Consider the following 22838-nt stretch of genomic DNA (forward strand, 5'->3'; position numbering starts at 1 on the left):
AGGTGGACGCCGCTGCAGGAGGCCAGCAGGCCGCCGCCGGGGCTCCAGGCCAGGAACCAGTAGCGGGAGTCGGGGTGCGCCGGTACGCGGCAAAGCAGCTCAACGTCTCCTTCATGGCGACGTTACCGGCGATGCAGCGTGACGTCAGCGCGCCGGAGCCGGAAGCGGCGCCGACCGGAAGCGGGGCGGTGGCGGAAGGCTCGGAGGCGGAGCCGCTGCGGCTGGGCCCCGGCGGGTCGGGATGTACACCCCGGGCGGGCCGGGGCTGCCCGGCGGGCGGCGGCGGCGCGGAGCGGCGGGGAGCGGCCTGCCCAAGCAGCCGGAGCGCAGCCTGGCCTCGGCGCTGCCCGGGGCTCTCTCCATCACGGCGCTCTGCACGGCGCTGGCCGAGCCCGCCTGGCTCCGCATCCACGGCGGCACCTGCGCCCGGCAGGAGCTGGGCGTCGTCGACGTCCTGGGATACGTCGACCCCGAGCTGCTGCGAGGTGAGGCCGGGCCGGGTGCGTGTGTCCCTTGTGCTCCCCCCGGTGCTCGGGGGCGCCGGGCCCGGTGTGGCGGGGGAGCGGCCGGCTCTCGGGGGGCTCCGGGCCTCGCCTGGGCCGGCCCGCCGGCCCCACCGCTGCCCCCAGCACCTCCAGGCCCCAGCCGCCCCCCTGCACCTCATCATAAAGGTCATTAATAAAGGTTTCTGCCTTCCAACATCACCAAAACGAGGCGGTTTTTCCCTATTTCAGCACTGATACTGCTCAGGGCTCGGCGTGCCCCGCCCCACCTTACAAATTCAGCTCCGAATATCAGCAATAAACGTGTGTGTTTGCATTTACTGGCCGCAAAACAGGCCTCACCCCCCTGCCTGAGCCGCTCCTGTGCAATTAAATCAGTCAGGAAGAAGCACAAAAACATCGTTCACAACTTATTTTTTGAGCTAACAGGCGACTGAATCCCTCTAGCAGGATTTGTGCATTGTTGGGGCATTTTTTTATGAGTTAAAATAAGAAGCTGATATGGTTCAAGCTTTCAAATGCACAATTCCGATGGCAAAACGCGGTGGGCAGCTGCATGATGTGATTGTTTGCCTGCTTTCGGTTACCTTCATCCCGCCAGCCATGGATGGCACAGGGAGACCCCCCACCCGGCACGGATGGAGTCAGAGCTGCGCGCCTGCGACTTGTTACCAGCCCTGTATCACACCAGCGTGTTTATTAGTGCTTTTTAATGTGATGTTAAAACAAATGCTTAGCTTGATTGACCTTGAACCTCCAAGTACCCCCAGTGCCAGCTGCGGACCTGCTTATGGAGGGGCAGAGTCCACATGCACTTGAATTTGGGTGGAGTAGCGTGGGATCTCCCTCGCCACAGGGTTACGTCCTCCTCTTGTTCGCTGGTGGGATATCGCATTAATAAAAACATTTTCTAGTAACGCCCCTAGTTTCGCTTTAAGTAAGGAACCTGTGCAACCTGCTTTGGTGTTTATTTAGCTTTAATTTTCACTGTGATAATAGTTTGTAAAGTGAAATATGTGACCAGGCCGACTGCTGCTGTATTAAAGGAGGTTCATTTTCTAGAGCCTAATTAAAAGCGCCCCGCTGTGCTCCAGTTTCTGTTGAGAGCTGCCTTTTTAAACCTCAAAGGAAAACGCTGGGTGGGATCGGAGCAGGGGGTGTCGTGATACTGGTTGCTCTGTCTGGTGAGTGTTTTGGGTGGAAAAGAGGAGTTCTCTAGTGCTCAGCAGCCGCCTTTCTTCTTCACCTTGCAGATTACTGCATGAACCCACAGACAGTCCTGCTGCTCCGGGTCATCGCCGCCTTCTGCTTCCTGGGAATCATCTGCAGCCTCTCGGCTTTCCTCCTGGACGTCTTTGGCCCCAAGCACCCAGCGTTAAAGATCACTCGCCGCTACGCTTTCGCTCACATCCTCACAGGTAAATCCCCGCTGGCAGCAATGGGGTTTCCACCATGCTGGAGGAAAGCCCACGGGTTTCTTTTTTTCCATCCCCAACCCTTAAGGGGACAGAAAAAAAGCCCCTGAAGCCTTTGGTTCAGAGCTGTGGCGCCCATACGACCTGCAGAGCTTCCCCTTTGTGGTGTTTTGGGTCTGAAGGGCAACAGCAGCCTCACACAGCTAAAACTGGTGTTAAATCTTGGGGGGAAGAGGTCGAGGAGGAACATTAAGTGTCTACTAATGTGTCTTATTTTTCAAAGAGATCCCGTAGCGCCTTTCTGGGTAAGAAGGTCATCTTTTCTGGCTCGTGAGGTCAAAGGAGCTTTAATATCCCTTATCCCTGGCAGAATTACCTGCGTCAGACCTGAGCGGCTCAGGGAAAGTCTGAGCTGTCAGGCTGCCCCAAACACTGAGCACCGATTTGTCCCTGCCGCTCCTTCTAGGTCACAAAAAAACCCTTCCAAAGTGTTCAGCTTTGGTTTGTGTTGCTGGCTGCCCTGCTCAGCCAGGTTCATTCTAAGCCCGTGATCCTCTACTGCGTTTTCCCCTCTCTTGGGCCGGATTTCAGGTATCCGCCACCCCCTTTCACCACAGGCTCTTGCGCTCTGCCTGCTTAAACCGCCGGCAAGCAGAGCTCAGCGTCCCTTTGCCAGATCAGCCGTGAAACAAATTTGCCGATTTATTTTTTTTGTTGGCTGCTCAGTGTCTCTCCCGGCCTCTCTCTCAGTCCTGCAGTGTGCCACCGTCATCGGATTCTGCTACTGGGCTTCGGAGCTGATCCTTGCCCAACAACAGCAGCACAAAAAATACCACGGTTCCCAAGTCTACGTCACCTTTGCCGTCAGCTTCTACCTGGTGGCGGGCGCCGGGGGAGCCTCCATCCTTGCCACCGCCGCCAACCTGCTGCGTCACTACCCCACCGAGGAAGAGGAGCAAGCCCTGGAGCTCCTGTCCGAGATGGAGGAGAACGAATCTTACCCAGCCGAGTACGAAGTGATCAACCAATTCCAGCCGCCTCCAGCATACACCCCCTGATGTTGCCAGCACCTGGACGTGGTCATGGCTTTCTCCCAACCCCAAACTTCACTTTCTCGTCACCTCCTTTGCTCTTCTGATCTCTCCCGTGCAGAGGAAGGAACTTTTCAGGTCAGATGACCGGCGTTTTCTTCCTATCCCTTATTTTATTAACTCTATGGCATGATTTTTAACCCCGCACCGGCTCAGCTGGCCGAAATAACGATGGCGTCACCCTCCGCGCGGCTTCTTCCCGGCACGAGGGGCGGTGGGATCCGCTCTTCCCCATCAGAGATCTCGTCCCTACCCTGCACCGGGAAGGAGAGGGGAAATCATGCTGGATTCCCAGCCCAGTGTGTGGTGAACTCAGTCCCTCCTCCACCGAGGTGTAACCGTACACACGGAGAAAGGTGTGATGCATGCGTGTGTGTGTATATTTATATATATATATAGGGGAAACGCCTGCCACGGCATGCTGGTGGGAGAGGAACAGCCCTTTATAGCGGCTGTATGGCAGGAGGAAGGTAGAGCAAATCCCCCGCTGCTCTGATCCTCTTCTCTGACTGGTGCTGACCACATGAGCATTTTGCACTTTATTTTGGGCTCGGGGGAGGACAGTGACAGTTTTGGGGCCAGCTGCTGGGGACTGTCACTGCTGTAAAACCCCCGAGCGAGGTTTGCAAGCAGGCAGCGCAGCGCGGACTGATTTCAAAGAAGCTCTTCTGATGCCGGCGGTGGTTTCAGCGGAGTTCTGTTCCCCCTGCCGTGGCATCCAGCTCCTGTCAGCATCTCACCGAGCAAATCTTAGGGGATTTTAGCCAAGATGCAACCAGCCATTGGTACAGTGACAGCTCCCGGGAAGCAGGTTGACCCTGCGCTGGAAAACCAGTGTCTCTGCCTGTAGCTTTTATGCAAGTTCCTGATCTCTGCGCCAATCTGACTCTCCTGCTTTTTGCCCCCACTTTTAATCTCAGTGGTTTTTTGTCCTGCTCTTGGTTTATTACCCCATTCCTTCTGCAAGCCCCGAGAGATGCCGGACCTCGAGGAGTGAATGGAACCAAGGGAAAGCCAATCTGGCACGTCCAGACCTGCAGCCAAGCCCAGAGGAGGTAGCCAGCAGGGACAGAGCGGGTTTTTTTGGGGCTGTTTAAAGCAAACCGAATAGGAAAAAAAAAAGGAAGGGACACATCAATGTGAGCACTGCAGCACTGAAAAACTCGAGGCTGGCTCCACAGAGGGTACGGTAGTTTAGGGAAGGAGTTTTAGGACAGGTCCTAGGCTCCCGATGATCCCTTTAATGCTTTTATTACCTATTTTCTTGGTGCCGGCTGTCTTGCCCAGCTTGTCCCTTTTTGCCTCGCCCTGCACCCGCAGCAGCAGTGGCTATGTAAGAGCTTCGGCCGCTTGCCGGGGCTCAGGCTGTGGCACAAAACCAGAAAACTCGGCCCGGGGAGGGTACTGCCTGTGCCCTGCAGGACTCAAGGAGGAAAATCAGCCCCTTAAAACCGTTGGGGGTTTTGATGGAAGGGCACGGAGTGCGGGGAGAAGCCGGCAGCTTCAGGGGGTTTAGCGGCCCCAGGGCAGCTCCTTTTCCTCCTCCATCCTGCCTCTGGGGCCTCGGCCAAAGAAACATCCCGCCAGCTCTTCCCTGGCATCCGGCTGGCATGGCAATCCGGCTGGAAAACAGTTTGGGTTTCCCCACCGGTGACTTATAATCAAGAGGGGCTTGAGTGTAAATAGTCTGTGCATAAACATACTGTATTTCTGTAAAAAAAAACAACAAAAAGAGACAAGTGACGTCATTTCCTTCCACTGGAATCCAGACAGAAGGCAGGGGCGCGGGTGCTGTGGGGTGCGGGGCTCCCCCTGCCCTTCTCCAGAGGAAATAAAGGGGGAGCACAGAGCCGTGTGTGGGAGCTTGCGCTTTCTTCTGGAAAAGGGGGTGCCCCTCCTTGCGCTGCGCCCCGGTAAATGATGCTGCCTTGTGCCTGCTGTGCTCTGCCCTGTGCCCCAATAACCGGCCCTGCCTGCACCCACTGCCCCCCAATAACCAGCCCTGCCTGCGCCCCATTGCCCCCCAATAGCCGGCCCTGCCTGCGCTCGCTGCCCTGCACTCCGCTGGTGGGGGTGTGTCCCCACGTCAAGCCCCGCCCCTCCGGCGGGCGGCCCCGCGCCAAGCCCCGCCTCCGGCGCTCGCTGGGCCGCCCTGCCCACCGAGCTATCAGTGCCCCGCGCGCCCTTACCCTCCCCTCTCTTCGCGTCTGCGCGCCTGCAGGGGAGGGCTCTCCCCTCTGCCGCCCAATGGCCGCACGGGGCGGTGAGGCGGCGGGCAAATGGCGGAGCGGCGCGGCGCGATGACGCACCGAGCGCGACGCGGGGCGGCCCACGGAGCAGCGGCGGCATGTTGCAGCCGTGGTGGCCGTTCGTCGGTCTTGTTACTCGCTGCGCCCGCGCCGCCCGCCTCGGCCCCCGTCCTCCTGGGCCCGCCGAGGTCCCCCCTGCTGCTGGCGGCCAGGCGGGGGGTGGCGCGGGGCGGCAGGGCCTGCTGGGCCTGCTGGCGCGGCAGTGCAGCTGCGTGATGGGGCAGCGGGCGCGGCGGGCCCGGTACCGCGGCGGCGGTAGTAGTGGCGGGGACGGGGCGGCAGAGCGGGTGAGGCGCGGCGGCGGGTGGTGGTGGCGGTGGCTGCTTCGAGGCCACCCTGCCTTCGCTGCCACTGGCCGCCTCATGGCGACCCTGGCCGGTGTCTTCGTCTGGGACGGGCAGCGCATCGAGGAGGAGGAGCTGCAGCGGTGGGTGTCCGCCGCGGGGCCCCCCGGGACACCCCGTACCCCTATACTCGGTGGCCCAGGAACCCCCCCCCCCCAAATCACCCTGCTCCCCCTATTCCGTAGGGCCTGGGGTGCCCCCCTCACATTTTCTTGGGCGGGTGTGCTCTCACAAACCTTGCCGGCCCTGGGGTTCCCACCCTCTGTAGGTTCTGCCTCGTATCTTGACCTGGGGGTGCACCCTTCAAGTCCTCCCCCCCACAGGGTGCACCCCTAAATCTACTGGGGTGCTGCCCCAAATCCTCCCCCAGCTGCTGTCCTGGGGGGGTGTGTCCCAGCTCTTTTTCTGGGGTGCTGGGGGGGTGGGGTGTATCCTGCATTCCCTAAGTCCTGTCCCTGCTTGGTACACCCCCTGAAAATTCACTGGGGCCTTGAGGTGTCCCCCTAACCCCCCATTCTCTGCTTGGTGCCCCCCCCCAGCTCCCCTCCCCCTTGGGCTCTGGGGGTGCACCCTTCACCCCCCAGATCCTGCCCCAACAGGCTGCCTCCCCCAAACCCTCCCTGCTGTGGTTTCAGGGTGGCCCTTACACCCCACCCCCCCCACCCCAGGGTTGCTGCAGAAAGGAGTGCCCCCCCTTGCCCCAATACTGGGTGCCCCCTATTGCGCTGCTGTGTGGAGTGTTTACACCTGGGGGACAGTGCTGGTGTGGGACACATGCACACACAGAGTCCCCCGATCCGATGGGATGATGCCAGAAGGACTCTCTGACCTTTCTAGTTGCTTTTTGAGATGGCTGTGGAAGCACATGGCTTTGTTTAGGCATAATTTTCCAGCGTAGCATGTGACAAAGTGGGGGGTGAGTCAGAACAGGGTAATTAAAACTTAATGAGAAGCTCAGGGTGTGATGGGGCATCGCCAGGTTTCCCCTCTCTTAAATTCTGTCTCTGGGTGCCTTGTCCAGACTGTCCTGTGGGTGTTAAATACCCAGTATTTGTTGAAGTTGCTTACCTAAGGTTTAATTAAATCTTAGAGCTAATGAGAAACAAGTCTCACACCCCAATTTATGACACCTTCAAACATTTTAGAGCAATCCCCAGCCTTTACACGCAGCCAATGCTGGAAAAAGTCAAATCCTGGTTTTATTCCCTAATGAAAGAGCCGCTGCTCTGCATCGCGCAGCCTTTCGGGTCCCAGTGTTAAGGATAAACCCTGCCTGATGTTTTCCAGTGGGCTCAGTGGGGCTTGGCTTAGGCCTGGGATTAAAAGCGGAGTCGGTCTTTTCTTGTTCAAGGTTACTCCTTGCAGGCTTGAGCCTCCTCACCTTAATTTAAGGACTCCGCAAGCCCAATCCTTTTCCAGTGCACTTTACCAGGCAAGGGAGAGTTCACTTTTACTTTTTCTCTTTATTATTTACTTTCTCCTTATTCCTTTAATCATTTACTCTGTCATGGCTCATTAGGCTTGTCTAGTTGCAGGAGCAATCAAGTCCTCAGCAAAGTCTTTGCTTGTTGTTATAACGAGTTGGAGTTGCAGGAGGTCTCAGTGGGAGAGCTTTGCTCTCCTCTCTTCAACAGCCAATGTATTTTTACAAGACAGGTGGGATTATGCTGCAGATGGGCTCGAAATGATGGCAGAAATAAATAAGATAAAACTGTGTGTTGAAACTCTTCCTGCTTAGCTCTCCCCTCCTGGTTAGCTTGCCCATGCCTTTGTGTCAGCCAGAGAGCTGTGTCTCCTCCTGGGGTTTAAAATAGCTCTCCGCTTTGGTATCATCTTTCTCTTCCCCTCCCAGCTCTCCTTCTCTGTCTCCCTCTCATTTAACTTCAGGGGAGAATTTTTTTTTTTTCCTTGGTAAAACCAAAATCCCTGCTCCGGTGGTGCTGTCCCCACCTTCTGGCATGGTGGTTCATAGCCATTGGGGGGTCAAAAATGGCAACAGAGAGCTCTGCCCGTGGTTGGCATCACCTCCAGCCTGCCCTGCCATCCCCTGCCGTGGCATCCTGCCCACCACCGGTGCAGAAACACCGATGCAGCCCACCTGGTTAAGCTAGGCCAGGATTGGACACCGGCCAGGGAAGCGGCTCAGGCGGCTGTCAGCATCTGCCCGTCCTTTAGCTGCCAGCTAATGAAGGTGCCTTGTCCTTCATGTGGCCGGTTGGAGCAGGCTGTGTTGGGTGATGGAGCCCCTGCCAAGGTGAGAGCTTTGCTGCTGGGCTGGGAGCCTCCTCCTCTGGCAGTTAGCTTCATTTAGAAATTAAAATGAGCAGGTTTAAGGCACGGGGTTGGGCTTGCAGGGGATTTGCAGCAAGCGTGACAAAGCCCTTGCGGTTCAAATGCTGGTGGCGGTGGTTTGGTTTTCGGGTGCTGCGGTACCATGCCCCTTCCTCAGGGAGAGGGGAATCATGGATTTTGGTTTTTATGCTGTGAGATGGGTGCTTGTTTGCAGAGGGACAAGGGCCAGGCCAGTAGCAGCCTGAGGCATCAATGCGGATAAATCCTGTGCTGTTATTTTTCTAGCTCGTCTCTGATGAGGATGGAGGTGGTGGTGAAGCAGGAGCATGGAGGCTTTGCTCCCTGCCCCAGTTTGATCCCATTCCGCTGCCCTCCATGGAGCAGCTCGGCTGCGGTCACAGAGATGATCCAGCTTAGAAAGGTCTCCTGGTCCCGATGCCCCGGCTTGCCGCTGCTCCTGCGGGCTCCACACCTCTCCAACCCTATCTCAGTTTGCTAACCCAGCCAGTTTGGGTTTTGCTGCATCAGTGAGAGGAGTTGGCTCGCGGAGGAACAGAGCGAAGGCTGTAATCAATAAACCAGAGGTGGGAAGGAGGGGATGGAGGGAGCAGGGCTCTTCCTGCTCAGTGAAGGTAACAGTAGGGCTGTGTGGGGCGCAGAGGAATGTTCGTGGGGGGTCATGCTGGGGCTGTGCCCACCAAACCTGGGGGAAGGTGGGTTTGTGGATCAAATTTGTCCTGCGAAGCTTTCAGACCAGTCCAGGGGAAGCTGGGAGCTTGGCAATTTCCAGGGACCATGAACATTAATTCAGCCAGACCAGTGAGACCTGCCTTGCAGGTTACAAATTCATGCTTTAGTTCTGGCTGATGCTAATTACTTTAATATAATTAGTGCCTTCAGGCACCACCAGGAGGGTTGAAAACACTGCAGATGATAGTGAGTGATCCTCCTTCCTTGAGGTTGAGGACTCCAGGTGTAGATAAACCAGCCGTTCCTCTCTAATGTTTTATTTTGGGGGGCTGAAGCTGCGGCTTGGAGATATTTATCCCGGTGGTGGGAGGTTTTCTTGCCCTCTTCTCTTCCCCCCATATTTTTGAGACCTGATATCTAAATCCAGTTTCTGTAGGTGAAAGATGCTGAAACTGGGGGGGGTTGGTGCTCTGTGGAGCCACATTTGTTGGAAGCCCCTTGTTGCCTGCCTTGCAAACTCTGGCTGCCATCAGCGATTTGCTTCTTGTTGCTTTGCAGACAGAGACAGGCTCTCACGAGCCAACCCACCCCCTGAAACCCCCTTCCCTCCCTGCTTCCTTTTGCACCCCAAGTCTCAATCCTGCGAATGACTTCATACCTTGGTGCCTTCAATCTGAAAATCCTTCTTTTTCCTTAAATCCATATTACTTTTGGTTTCATCCTGCGCAGCTTCTATTTGATTCAGCCAGGAAAACAAATCTTGGTTTGAGAGCATCTGACGGTGACTGCTGTGGGGTTTTCTTTGTGGAAAGGCTGATATTTGCCAAGGATGGAGGATGGTTTTTCTGCCAGATCTCAGCGGGGTGGAGGAGAAGCACTTCCCATCTGTACAAGGAACAAGCCCCTGCATGCTTCCCCTAAGAAACAGCCGGCACAACGCCACTGCTACCATCCCGTGGGGTTTTTTCCCTTCCTCTCCTTGAAGAGCAAGCCCTGTGGCTGTGGGTGACATTTTATGGTGCTGCAAGGGCCACCTGGCTTGGGGACTCCCCAACAGCTGTGTTCAACCCCAGACTAGGTTTCTACCCTGCAAGAGGATGTGGGAAGCCCCCCATGAACACACCATGGCGTGATTTTTCAATGCTGTATAATATGTATAAGCATAAGACCCTTAGGATGAAAGAAAAAGGCTGCAGGGGTGGGTTTTCTGCACCAGTGAGCAACCCAGGCAGGAGGGGAGAGCCCAGGCTGCTCTTCCCACACCAAAAACCCTCTAGATGAAGCCTAGACCATGCTGGGAAGGATTTGCCAGTCTTGGGGGGTGGGGGGCTCCATCTGTAGCAGAAAGGCTCCGACGAGACTTTGGTTACTAACTGTTTAGGTTTTTGTCTTCCCCCAGGTCCACACAGGAGATGAAGCACATGGAGAATATCTCCAGCCTGCTACAGGACAGCAGCCTGGGCGAGTATCAACGGCTGGATCCCAAATCGGAACGAGAGGCGGTTGCCACTCCTGGGGAGCAGCCCTGGGAGATGATTGTGGACAAGAAGCACTTTAAGCTCTGGCGGCGGCCCATCGAGGGCACCCACTTATACCAGTACCGAGGTAACGGTGCTCCCCGTACCCCACCTGTAGCTTGTTTTTCCTGTGCCAAGTCCTGGGGGTGGGGTGGGGTGGGGGGTGTGTGTGTGTGCCTCCTGCATCCTGCCTGGCCTGTATTTATAGGAAACTGGAAAAACTGGGAATTGTCATCCTTTGCATCCTTCTCTGCAGATCCTGTCCCCCCCTTAGCCTTTCGGAGGGTTCCCAGCCCTGCTACCTGCCTTAGAAAATGCCTTTTCCTTTTAATCTTGCTGCACTGAGATAAAGACAGGCTTATGCCTGGGATTAAAAACTTTCTCTTTACCGCAGTGTTTGGGTCGTACACAGATGTGACTCCCAGGCAGTTCTTCAATGTACAGGTGAGTGCCTTTGAAATCTGGGCTGTGTGGCACGTTAGAACTAAAGTACATCCTCTGTCCGAGGGGTGGGATAGAGAAATGGTGAATATTCTCTTCTCTTTATACCATTTACGTGATCTAGAGCCAATCCCAATATAGATCAGAAGCAGGGCGAGTTATCCCATGCTCCAATTGGGTTTTGCTGCCCGTCCCTGCTGGAAGTGAAGGATCAGCATGTGTGGGCTGTGATCAGCTGCAGGAGCTCAGTGGGTTTCTGGTCCTAGCTCGCTCTCTGCCTGCCCTGCCAGCTCCTGTGCTTCCTCTTCTGGTGACTTTCAAAGCGTATTTAATAATTTCCTGGTGGGTAAGATGCCTGACCGTGACACAGCTTGTTTCCACAGGATGAGGAAAAGGGCCGGTTACCTTCCTTTTAACAGCGCTGTTGGACTTTGTTGTGACTCAGCCTCTCTTTATTGCCAGCTGGACACTGAATATAGGAAGAAGTGGGACTCGCTGGTCATCAAATTGGACGTAATTGAGAGAGACCTGGCCACTGGATCGGAAGTGATTCACTGGGTCACTCATTTCCCGGTGAGCGGCTCCTTCTTTCCTGCTCTGGTGATCCTCCTTACCCCAGGCAAACGGCCAGCAGGGTTGATGCCTGTTCTTTCTCCTCCCCAGTACCCTATGTACTCACGAGACTATGTATACGTTCGACGGTATGGCGTAGACAAAGAGAACAACCTGATGGTACTAGTCTCACGGTAGGTATTGCCGGGCTGACCTCCTGATGGCTTTCTGCCGTCTCCCATCTGTAAAACAAAGTTGAGAGCTGGGTATAAATTTCATGAGCTTTTTTTTTTTTTTAAACTGTGTCAAAACTTCAGGGATCTGTCTCGAAAATACAGCTGCCTTCTCTGGGGTGAAAACATTGTTCTCTTAGTACCCACCTCCAAAATACCAGCAGATGCTCAGTGTAGTCCCCACCCAGAGCTCACCTTGTGCTGCTCCCTTCTCATGTTCCCTCCAGGGCAGTGGAGCATCCAAGTGTCCCCGAAGACCCCGAGTACGTTCGGGTCAGAACCTATGAATCCCAAATGGTCATCCGTCCCCACAAAACCTTTGATGAGGTACGTTTTGGGGTGGGCTGGGAAACGGAGTGGAAAGCTTGTCACGAGATTGGAGCAAGAGGAAGCAACCACTGCTCTGAGGGGAACTGTACCTTCTCTAGCTGTGATCCGTAGCACTAAGCTGGGATAAATAGTCCAGAGTCAGAAGAGAGGGGTGAGTTTGTTTCCCAAAGGTGAGGGAAACCCATCTACGTGTGGCTCTGGAAGGATTTGAAGATCTATCCCAGTAGCTTGAGACTCTTCCTGTAGGAGCTTGGTGCTCCCGGAGAGCCAAACACGCTGTTTCAGAGCACCAGGCTCCTTTAAAAAAAAAGCTTTAAGCCTCGCAAGTCTCGTTCCTAGTGCTTAATGTTCTCGGAAAAAGCGTCGCTGGGTCTTTGCAGGGTATCCAGAGCCTGAAGAGAGTGTGCTGGGTCAGTGGAGGACTAGGGGAGTGACACCTCCTCCTCCAAGAAAACCCTCCCTGTGTGCTTTCACTGGGTCTTGATGGGTCTGTGTCGCATCCTTCTTAATGCTGCAAGCGGCCCTAAAGGGAATTTAAGTGAGGATGCAAAGCCCAGCAGAGTTTCTCTGCCAGCTCATGCTCACTCACCTTCTCCTTTCCCAGAATGGTTTCGACTACTTGCTGACCTACAGCGACAACCCGCAGACCGTGTTCCCCCGTTACTGCATCAGCTGGATGGTCTCGAGCGGTGAGTGAGCTTTGGTGGGGAGAATTCACCCCTTGGTGACAAATTCCTCCAGCTCCTTGCTCTGGAGTGAGTGTGGGCGCTCCTGCCTTTCCCTTCCCCCACCTGTGTGGGGCAGAAAATAGATGGAGAAGCTTAAAAACTGAGACCTGGAGGATTTGGAGGTATTTTTGGTGCCTTGGGCTGCTCTTCCTTTCTCACGGGGAGGAAGTCCTGCCTGGATTCCTGGCCATGAGGAGGAAAGGGGTCCATGCACAAAGATGCTCTTTCTCTCCAGTCTACCCCAGGCAGAAGGAAAAACCCAGCAGGCGCTTTTTTTTTTTTTTAAATAAAATGAGCTGTTTTTTCCTTACTTTAGAGCAGTGTTGGCTCTGAAGCTTTTCTGCAATTGAGTTCTTCCCCCTTACAGCAAATGGGAGAAAATTCCTTCTAGTTAGCGGTACAGTGCCTGCGCTGAGACTCCCACGAAGGAGCTTGGTTTTACGTGGAGGGGAAGAAAGCGGTGCCAAGCTGGAAGAGCCCGAGGCGTGCTTGGCGTTGCAATACCTACTGAGGGATTCAACGTTCCCCTTCAAGCAGGGGAGGAGGGAGAGTGCTATTTTCTTGTGGGATTGGGAGAAAAAGGGGCTGTCACCGCCTTTAACTCTCATTTTATTCATTGGTGGGGGGAATAAAACCAGAAGTGTTGTGCCTGCAGTGATTTCCCCCCCATACCCCTACTGTCACATGGCTCGTGGTAGAGACTGATGCAAGAAAGTTGAAAGGCATTCATTCAACGCACTCGACCATCAGACTAACCTTTTTTTTTTCCTATTCTCCCTCCTTTGACAACTACTGAAACCTCTTTTCTTCCAGAGTGCGCTCTTTAATGCATGTAAAAAGGCGTCTAAAGCTCGGGGGGGGCTGGTGTTACCCACGCACCTCCACATGCCACATAACTGCATGGTGCAGGGGCCTCCTCCGTGCACTTAATGCTTATTGTTTTAGAATAAAAATGATGAGCGGTGGGAGATCAGCATCTCCAAGTGGGGCTGCATGGAGCTGGTGCAGCCCTGCCTGGGGCAGAGGTGATAATTTTAAACATTAACTATTAATTAATGTGTTACAAACTCACTCCCAGGTCACTTATAATGTAGCCAGGAGGTGGTGAGGTTCCACAGGGCTCGCAGGAGGGGCTGCCTGGCTCCGAGGTCCTCGCACCCCTATTCCAGAACAGATCTCAGCAAGTCAAATAAGAGTTGATTTATTTTTTTAATTAAAAAAACCCCACACCATAAAGTACCTTAACTGCGAGGTTGTAACTGAGCAGGGGGCTGGGAAGCAGCAGAAATCCCTTAATGCCAGTGAGGTTGTGGGATGCCCCTTGAATAAAGTGGCAGAGCTGCGTAATCAGGAGGGAAAAGAAAAATTGGGGGAGGTGGGAATGGAGCTGGAGAAGGGGGTAAGACAGGAGGATCTTTCCTCTGGCATCTCCGGAGCCCAGCAGCTGTGTTGCTGAGCAGATGCCCGTCCCTCTCCTGCTTCTCCTTCCTGCCAGGTATGCCGGATTTCCTGGAGAAGCTGCACACGGCAGCCCTGAAAGCCAAAAAGATGGAGATCGAAGTGCGGGACTATATGTCTGCCAAGCCCATCGAGAGCGGCGGCAGCGAGGGGAAGGCGAGTATGGCAGCAGCAGAGCACAAGAGTGATGGCACCTGCAACCCTGCCCAGCTGGAATATGCCTGAGGAGCTGAACCTCTGCTCCTCTGGCCCCAGGATGGGAACCGGGCTCCGGAGAGGGACCTGTGCCATGCTGCTGCCGCCGGAGCTTAGTTCAGTTTTCTCCCTCCCTGTCTCATCTCCAAAGCTCTGCTCCCTCTTGCGGACAGGGATCCTGTCCCCTGTGTGTTTGAAATCTCATGTTGTGTAATCATTTTTCTGTACCGGTAAATATTTCCCCTCCCCGACAAGAAAAAATACTGTAAAAAAACCACATCTTTTATCATGGCACAGACAGCCTCTCCCCACCCTGCCCAGCCCCCTCCTTTTCTCATCCCTCTTCGGACTCAACCCTGAATATTTTTGGGTCTTGCTTTTGTACCATGGTGGCTGGATGAGGATGCTCCATGTTACCATCTCGGGGTGGTTTTTCCCCCACCAAAAGACCCTTAAACTTCCTCGGCCTGCGAGGGGGGGTGTTGGCATTACTGGGGTGGGCAGCCTGAACTGGTGAAACTGGGGAAAAATGCTATTTTGGGGTGTTTTTTAGCTGCCGGTTTGTTGTAGAGGAGGGTAGAGCTTGCGAGATGGGGGGACACCTTTCTGCTGGTGCTAACCCCGGGTCACTATGACCCCCCCGCCACTGTTCGTGGTAGTACTTGGGCTGATCCTGCTGGATTGCAGCACAAGAAGGGGGGTCAGTGTCAGCCCTCAGGATCAGGGCAAGCCGTAGGAGCAGCAAAATACTAATAAATCATCTGTCATAGCCACAGCTGTGGTGGCGGGTGCCTGTGTGCCCCCTGCGATCCTAATTAGCTTCCCATGTTAATGAACCCCTCTGGGGTCTGACGGATGGGTCTCTCTCCCAGTCGCCAGATTGGGGTTTGTCCCCTGCAGCAGCATTAACTGGGATACCCCCTTTAATCCCCACCTTAGAATAAATTTATCATAAATATTAATTCCCACTTTATCATAAATTTATCACCCCCTTCATGCCTGCAGCATCCTGCATTTGCTGCTGGGAAATGCTGCGTCACACCCCGATCTCGCAGCCCCTCGCATCGTTAATTAGGCCTTTAATGAGGATGAGCTCCATCCTGCCCCATATAAAGCATTTTTGGGGGGTTTCCCCACCCTTTTGGGTTTGTTGGTGCTGTGGCTCCAGCCTGGCACCTGCAGCTGCTCCTTTGGTTGCTGGTGGGTGAGGGAAGCCCCCCCCCCGCAGGGTGCAGGGGCTTTTTGGGGGGGACAGGGGAGAGCCCTGTCCCCATTCTGGGTGTTTTGTGGTTTGCAGATGCTGCTCTGATGGGGATTGCGTGCCAGTGGCCGTGGTGTTGTGCATCCGTGGGTGCTGGGGGGGCTGCTCCCTGCAGATGGTGGGTGTGCACCCATGGGTGCTGGGGGCTGCACACCCCGGGGGGGGGGGTGTGTGTGTCACTCTATAGGTGACACAGCCAGGTAACGTATATACTGTCATCTCCCAGGGTCCCTGACCACCCCACCACTGCTCTCCATCCCCACCGGGGCAAGGACCAAAATGGCGGCAATGGCATCAGTGCGGGAACAGAGGCCACGACCACATCTGCCCCCCCGGGTGTTTTGGGGACACGGGGGTGGCAGTGGTGGCACGCACACCTTTATTGCACGGCAGAGAGCAGCAGGCAGCAGGCGCGGGGAAGGGGTGCAGTGGTAACGCTTGGGGGGGGCTGTGACCCCCCCAACCCCCCCATCCCTTTTTGGGGGGGGGGTCTCCCTGAGTTTCCCCATCCTTAATCCCAAGCCCCCCTCCCTAGTTTGGCTCAATATTGGCGGTGCCTGAAGGAACCTCGTACCGAGGGGGGGTGTGTGTGCCCCCCCCCAAATGTCCCCACGTCCCCCCTGTGTCCATCACAGCAGGTTCTTGTTGCGTTTGGGGATGATCTTCCTCACCGTCCGGCGCTCGGAGATGTTCCTCTTGACACGGATGGTGTGGGTGACAGGGGGCTCGGGGACCAGCGAGGGGCTGGAGTGGGCCTTGGTCAGGGTGGGGGGGTCCGGGGGGGCCACCACTGGCCCTGCTTGGGCTTCCCACCCCTCCAGGTCCTGGGCGCCGGTGCTGATCCACGTCTCCAGCACCTGCACGTAGGTCTCGTAGCGATGTCTCTGTCATGGGGAAGATAAGGATGGAGATGAGCCACCACCGTGTTCTCCACATGCCTGGGTGTCCCATATAATTAAATTAATTAGGAATTAATCTGTCCCACCTCGTAGAGGAGATACTCCTTCTTCAGGCGGTACTCGTCCAGGTTGCGGGCTCGTCCCCGCTTTTCGGGGAGGTTGCGTTGATGCTCGAAGAGCTCCTGGGCCACCCGCTCCATCCACGCCTCGTGGGAGCGGTGCTGCTCCTCCTGCCCGCGGGGAGAAGGTTGGGGCGGGTGATGGTGGGCACCCATGGGTGCACCCACCCGCCCCATCCCGGCAGCGGGGCCTCACCGGGGGGCTGCGGCTGGGGGCGGCAGGGAGGATGGGGCGGACAAAGCGGTGCTGGGAACCGACGGCGGCGGGAAAGGGGGGTGAGGAGAAGAGGGCGGCCACCAAGTTGATGCGGGAGATCCAGGAGAACATCTCCTCCAGCGTCCTACCGTGAACATATGAGGTTATGGGTGACATCATCACCCTTGGGGACATCTCTATCTCCCCACCGGGGGGGGGGTACTCACGGGGCTTGGAAGAGGAAGACACGCCAGTCGGCCGTCTGCAGGCGGAAGACGTTGGGGCGCTTGGTGTATTTGCTGGCGCGCTCGGCCAAGGCGTGGTGGACCCCCAAGGGCTCCTCAGCCTCAGGTCCTTCCTCCTCCTGGGGGTCTGGGAAGGGTCCCGGCTCAGGGGGCCAGCGGGGGACCCCCATTCGTCCCCCAGGTTTGAGGAAGTAGAGGACCGTTCCCCTTAGCACAGCTTGGAAGGGTTTCCAGCCTCGTCTGCCCCACGGCGCTGGGGGGGGGAGAAGTTGGGGGGCATGGTTGGACCCCAAAGCTGGACTCCAAAAGACACCCCCAAAGCTGGGACCCCCCCACCCCCGGCTCCAACAGACCCTGGTGTTGCCCCCCCAGTGGGACCCTGATGGACCCCAAATGGCCCCACATCTGTCCTCCTCCCCCCCGGAGATGGGCAGCCCCAAATCTGCCTCCGTAGACCCCAATGGATCCCCAAATTACCCTCCTGGGTCCCAAGAGAGGTGGAGAGCCCCCAAATCTGCCCCCCCAACCCTAAAATACCCCACATCTCATCCCCCCCGGGCCCCAACAGATCCCAAGCCTGCCTCCCTGGACCCCAAACCACCCCAAATCCCCCTCGTGGACCCCCCAAAACCCCCAATCTGCCCCCACCCCCCCCCAAATCTGCCACCCTGGACCCCAAACCACCCCAAATCCCCCCTGCCAGTCCCCCCCACTCACTTTTCTTGCCATCAGCCTCAGCCAGCACCTTCCTGGCCAGCCAGCCCCGGCGGTAGGTGACAGCCCTACCCCCCGCCAGCAGGTCCAGGAAGGGGTTGCTCTTCTTATGGCCTAGGGGGGCCAGGCTGCCCCCTCCACCCGCCTCTTGCTCCTCCTCCTCATCCCTACGGGGTGCTCAGCATCACAGGGTGCCCCTCACCCCATATCCCCCCACCCCATAACCCCCATACTCACACTGCCCACGCCAGCTTCTCACTGCGGATGGAGCTGTATAGAGCCTGGAGGGGGGGGAAGTGGGGTTCATGGTGGGGGTCCAGGGGGGTACCCCCCCTTTCCAGCCTCACAGAGCACCCCCCCAAATACCTTCAGCTGCTCCCTGGGGAAATCCTGCCCGTCCATCATCCCGCTCAGGTTGGCCACAAATTCGGCACTGGTCATGGCACGGCCAAGGCGCTGCGGGAGCAGGGTGGGTGCCATGGGTGCCCCCCCCATAATTTTGCACACCCAAAGCACCCCAAAAATGCAGGGTGTGGATTTTTGGGTTTGTCTCCCCCCTTTCCTTACCTGCCCGTGGAGGTCGGTGTTCAGCAGCATGATGGCACAGGTCAGGGAGTGCACGGCATCTAGGGGGAGCACGGGGGAGGTCAGGGTGGGGGGGTGTTCCCCCCCCCCCCCCCCCAGGTGAGGACACCCATCACCGTGAACCTCAATGGGCGCAGCTGGGGGTGCCCCATAGCGCTGGGAGGGGATGGGTGGTGGGTGGGGAAACTGAGGCACAGCATGGGGTTGGGGTGGGGGAGATAAAGGAGCTGGGGGGGGGGATCTGGGGGTGCATGGGGGGGGCCTAGGGGTGCCCCTCCCCCCCCCCGCAGGGTCTCACCTGGGGAGGGGAAGGCGCCGGGGTTGCAGCGATGGTAACGCCGGGAGAAGTGGCCGAGGATGCGCTCGCGCTCCTGCGTCTCGCCCGTCAGCACCAGCGCCTGCAGGAAGGACCTGGGGGCCCCCCCCCGCGATGGCAGCGGGACCCCCAAAACACCTACCTCCCCCCAGGACACCCCCCTGCATGCTGGCTGCCCCCCTGCCCCTATAACCCACTCCCCCCAGACCCCAAATCTCCCCCTCTCCAGAGCCTGGCAGACCCCGAATCTGCCTCTGTAGACCCCAACAGACCCCAAAATTACCCCCCTGGACCTCAAGAGAGGCTGAGAGCCCCCCAAATCTGCCTCCTCAGCCCCAAAACACCCCAGATCTGCCCCCATGGACCCCAGCAGACCCCAAATCTGCTCCCAGACCCCTAAACACCCCAAATCTGCCCCTCCTGGCCCCAAAATATGCCAAAGATGCCCCCCGGACCCCAAAACACCCCAAATTTGCCCTCCCTGACCCTGAAACACCCCTCATCTGCCTCTCTGGACCCTAAACCACCCCAAATCTGCCCCCCCTGGACCCCAAACCCACCCCCCTGGACAACAACAGCCCCTAACCCCCCCCAAATCTCTCCTCCCCCCAGCTCCCTCCCACCCCAGCCATGCTATCAATTGGGGGGGGTGTCTCTTTGTCACCCCTGAAAAGCCCCCCCCATCACTACCTGAGCGCCTGGTCCAGCGTCTGGCCACCAAACTGGAAGAAGTCCAGGTACTCCTGGGCCACCATCCCACTGAAATCATTGCTGGAAGGGGGCACATGAGATTGTGGGGGAGTCCCCAAGCCCAGGGGCCCCCCCCCCCCAAAGGGGCAAAGGGTGTGTGTGTCCCCATCCTTACTTCTTGCGGAGGAACGCAGCCACCTGGGACTTCTTGAAGCCATCAAGGTGGAAGAGGCGGGTGGCCAAACGCTGCGCTTCCCCCCGACGCCCCTGTCCCCTGTTTGCCAGCGACGATGTCACCACTGACCCCCCCGGGGGGCACCTGGGGGGGGCAAGGGAGGGGTCAGGGGGTGCTGGGGGGGTCCCCTTAACTCTGCCCTGCTGGTTGGTGTGGGGCTGGGAGGGGATGGGGGGGATTGGGGGGGGAATGGGGGGGTTGGGGGGGGCAGGGGGATGAACAGGGGTCTGGGGGGGTGGACAGACAGATGGAAGTCTGGGGGGCAGATGGATGGACAAGATTTGAGGGCTGGGGGGGTGGGGGAGCAGCCAGGGGTCTGGAGGGGGGGTGGATGGGGAATGGGGAGGCAGATGGACAGATGGGGGGGGCTGGGGGGGACGGACAGGGGTCTGGGGGACTGGGGGGGATGGGGGACAGACAGACGGGGGTCAGGGGACACAGACAGGTGTTGGGGGGGTGCAGGGGTTCTGGGACAGGATTTGGGGGGCAGATGGACAGATGGGAGGTCTGGGGGGACAGACAGGGTTTTGGGACAGGATTTGGGGGGGACAGAGGGAAGGGGGGGGACGCTCACATGGGCCTGGGGGTGCTGGGGAGGCCATGTGGCTGGTGCCAGCGTCCCTCACCCATGGGTGCTGGCGGGGGGGTCCAGTGGGGGCTCCTCGCCCGTCTCGGGAGGCAGCTCCTCCATGGCGGGGTGCGGTGGTGGGGTGGCAGGGGGGGGGGCCCTGTGCCACTTCACCCCCCAGGCAGGAAGCGCCCGGGTGTGCCGACAGCCAGGCACAGCTGTGTCCTGGTGTGGGGGGGGCCCCCCGCGACCCCCTGATAACCCCTGGTCCTGGGGGACCCCGCAGCGGCAGGGAGGAGAGTGGGGAGGGGGGCTGGGGGTGATCCAGGGGGGGCAGAGGGCTGGGAGGGGGTTGGTACCCCCCTCCCATGGGCTGATATGGGGGGCTGGGGGGTTTCTGGTACCCCCCTCCCTGGGTCAAATCTGGGGGGGCCAAGGGCTTGGCGGGGGGCGGGTACCCCCCTCTTTGGGGCAAATCTGGGGGGGTTGGGGGGGGCTGGTACCTCCCTCCCTGGGGCAAATCCGGGGGGGTCAGGGGCCTGGGGAGGGGCAGATCCTGGTCTCCCCCTCCTGAGGCCACACCTGGGGGGTAACCGGGGCTGGGGGGGTCCCGGTCACCTCCCCATGGGATAAGCTCCAGAGGGTTTGGGGGTCTGGGGGTAACCCGGTATCCCCGTTCTGGCTGCAGCCGTAGGGAGCTAGGGGTGTCCCCAGATCCTGGGGGCAGATCCGGGGGGTCAGAGAGCGCCAGGCCTGGGGATCGGGGGGGTCCTGGGGAGGGAGAAGACACAGCGGGGGAGGGTCCCCATCAGCATCAGTGCCCCCTCCCCCCCCAAAAAAAAACCCAAGGCTGGGGGGTCCCCACACTCACCCTGCTCCGTGGTGCTGTCAACGTCCCCTTCTGCCAGGCGGTACCCAAAGGGGGGGGGTGGGGGAAACCCCTCCCCCCCTCCCTCCCCGGTGCCCCCTGTGGTGTCGTCCCCCTCAGTGATGAGCAGCAGCTGCAGGGCGATGCCATGGGGCTGGTAGAGGGGCACCTGCTGGGCACCTATGGGTGCCAGCACCCGGCTCTGGAAGAGGGGATTGGTGTGGAAGTGGGGCTCCTCCTCATCCAGATCCTCCTCTTCCTCGGCCTCTTCCTCCCGGGAGGAGCAGCCATCGTCATCTTCATCAGCATCCTCCTCTTCCTCCTCGCTGCATTCGGGGTCCCGGTGCTCAGGTGAGGTGGTCCCACCCATGGGCATGAACTTGGGCGATATGGCCCCATCCATGGTCATAGCCTTGGGCGAGATGGTCCCATCCATGGGCATGGCCTTGAGCGAGATGCTCCTATCCATGGGCACATGCTCCTGCGAGATGGTCCCATCCATGGGCACGGACTTGGGTGAGATGGTCCCATCTATTGACATGTGCTCCTGCAAGATGGTCTCATCCACGGGCACAGACACAGGGGAGATGCTCCCATCCATGGACATGGACCTGGGCGAGATGCTTCCATCTGTAGGCACATGGCCACGGTGCTTGTGTGAGACGCTCCCACCCACGGACACGTGCGAGATGCTCTCATATGCGAATCCCCAGCCTTGGTGCTCATGCAAGATGCTCCCATCCGTGGGCATGGACTTGGGTGAGATGGTCCCATCTGTCAGCACATGCTCAGGCAAGACACTCCCACCTGTAGACACGTGGAAGATGCTCTCACATGTGGATCCTTGGTGCTCATGGAAGATGCCATCCATGGGCATGAACTTGGGCAAGATGCTCCCATCTGTAGTCACATGGCCATGGTGCTTGTGTGAGATGCTCCCACCTGTGGACACGTGGAAGATGCTTTCGTATGTGGATCCATGGCCTTGGTGCTTGTGTGAGATGCTCCCATCCATGGGCATGAACTTGGGTGAGATGCTCCCATCCATGGGCACGTGCTGGTGCGAGATGCTCTCCTCTGTAGACCCAGGACCATGCCACTGGTGTGAGATGCTCCGTGCCATGGCTGCACTCCCGGCTGTGGCCCTGTGGCCATGGTGCTGGCCGTCCTGGGGTGCTCGGTTGTGGTCACCGCCGTCTGGCTGCCCCTCAATGGCTCCCTGCAGCTCCCAGACGCACAGCTGGGCTCGCACCAGGCTGGCCCAGAAGACGTCGGTGCTGGTGGGTGCCACACTGGGTGCCATGTTGGGTGCCACGCCAGGGGGGGGGCACCCCTTTGCCACCCGCCCCCGAGAAGACGATGGCATCCTGTGCCACCAGGACCCCGGGGGGGGTGGTGGTGGTGGTGGCAGGGGTGCCCATCGGCTCCATGGCGCAGTGCCCACCGCTACGGCTGCCTGCTCACCATGTGCAGACAGCTGCCCGTCCTGCCTGGCGTCCCGGTGCCTGGCCCCATGGCCATGGGTCAGACCTGCGGGGGGGAGCAGGAGGAGAGGGGTGGTGGGTGGGGTTCCTGCACCCGCCTGGGCGGGAGAAGGGGAGAGGGAGGGAGGGATGGAGGATGGAGGAAGGAGGAAGGGAGAGAGGGAGGGAAGGAAGGATGGAGGAAGAAGGGAGGGAGAAGGGAGGGAGAAGAGAAGGGAAGGAGGGAGGGAGGGAGAAGGGAGAGAGGGAGAGGGGGAGAGAGGGAAGGATGGAGGAGGGATGAAGGAAGGAGGGAGGGAGAAGGGAAGGAGGGAGGGAGGGAGGGAGAGGGGGAGAGAGGGAAGGATGGAGGAGGGATGAAGGAAGGAGGGAGGGAGAAGGGAAGGAGGGAGGGAGGGAGGGAGAGGGGGAGAGAGGGAAGGATGGAGGAGGGATGAAGGAAGGAGGGAGGGAGGGAGAAGGGAAGGAGGGAGGGAGGGAGGAGGGAGAGAGGGAGAGGGGGAGAGAGGGAAGGATGGAGGAGGGATGAAGGAAGAAGGAGGGAGGGAGAAGGGAAGGAG

General features: G+C 58.2%; 3 protein-coding genes across 4 annotated transcripts; 2 read left to right on the forward strand and 1 right to left on the reverse strand.

The window, feature by feature from the left end:
* Positions 1-113: 113 nt before the first annotated feature.
* On the forward strand, positions 114-3702 carry LOC309601570 (transmembrane protein 127-like; the record flags this gene model as incomplete). Its single annotated transcript, XM_082334635.1, is given in 4 exon segments — positions 114-180; positions 183-485; positions 1757-1921; positions 2669-3702. Coding segments are annotated over 4 exon segments (843 nt in total). The 3' UTR covers positions 2977-3702.
* On the forward strand, positions 3694-14341 carry LOC309601569 (stAR-related lipid transfer protein 7, mitochondrial-like; the record flags this gene model as incomplete). 2 transcript variants are annotated; one of them, XM_082334634.1, is made up of 8 exons in its annotated part: positions 3694-4064; positions 10044-10249; positions 10556-10605; positions 11065-11175; positions 11266-11348; positions 11615-11714; positions 12322-12406; positions 13941-14341. In XM_082334634.1, 8 exons carry the CDS (start codon positions 3865-3867, stop codon positions 14126-14128), a joined length of 1023 nt encoding a protein of 340 aa, XP_082190760.1. In that variant the 3' UTR covers positions 14129-14341. The 2 variants fall into 2 exon arrangements, with proteins under 2 accessions (XP_082190760.1, XP_082190759.1); XM_082334633.1 differs by lacking the exon at positions 3694-4064 and adding an exon at positions 5357-5745.
* Positions 14342-15767: 1426 nt separating this feature from the next.
* LOC309601725 (PH and SEC7 domain-containing protein 4-like) lies at positions 15768-20049 on the reverse strand (the record flags this gene model as incomplete). Its single annotated transcript, XM_082334890.1, has 12 exons — positions 15768-16243; positions 16345-16488; positions 16574-16718; positions 16801-17071; positions 17536-17699; positions 17770-17813; positions 17899-17988; positions 18100-18158; positions 18416-18528; positions 19124-19204; positions 19299-19442; positions 19985-20049. 12 exons carry the CDS (start codon positions 20047-20049, stop codon positions 15989-15991), a joined length of 1575 nt encoding a protein of 524 aa, XP_082191016.1. The 3' UTR covers positions 15768-15988.
* Between the last annotated feature and the right edge of the window lie 2789 nt (positions 20050-22838).

Source organism: Platalea leucorodia (assembly GCF_965183815.1).
Source record: "Platalea leucorodia genome assembly, chromosome: W".
In the NCBI taxonomy this organism is placed as follows: Eukaryota; Metazoa; Chordata; class Aves; order Pelecaniformes; family Threskiornithidae; genus Platalea; species Platalea leucorodia.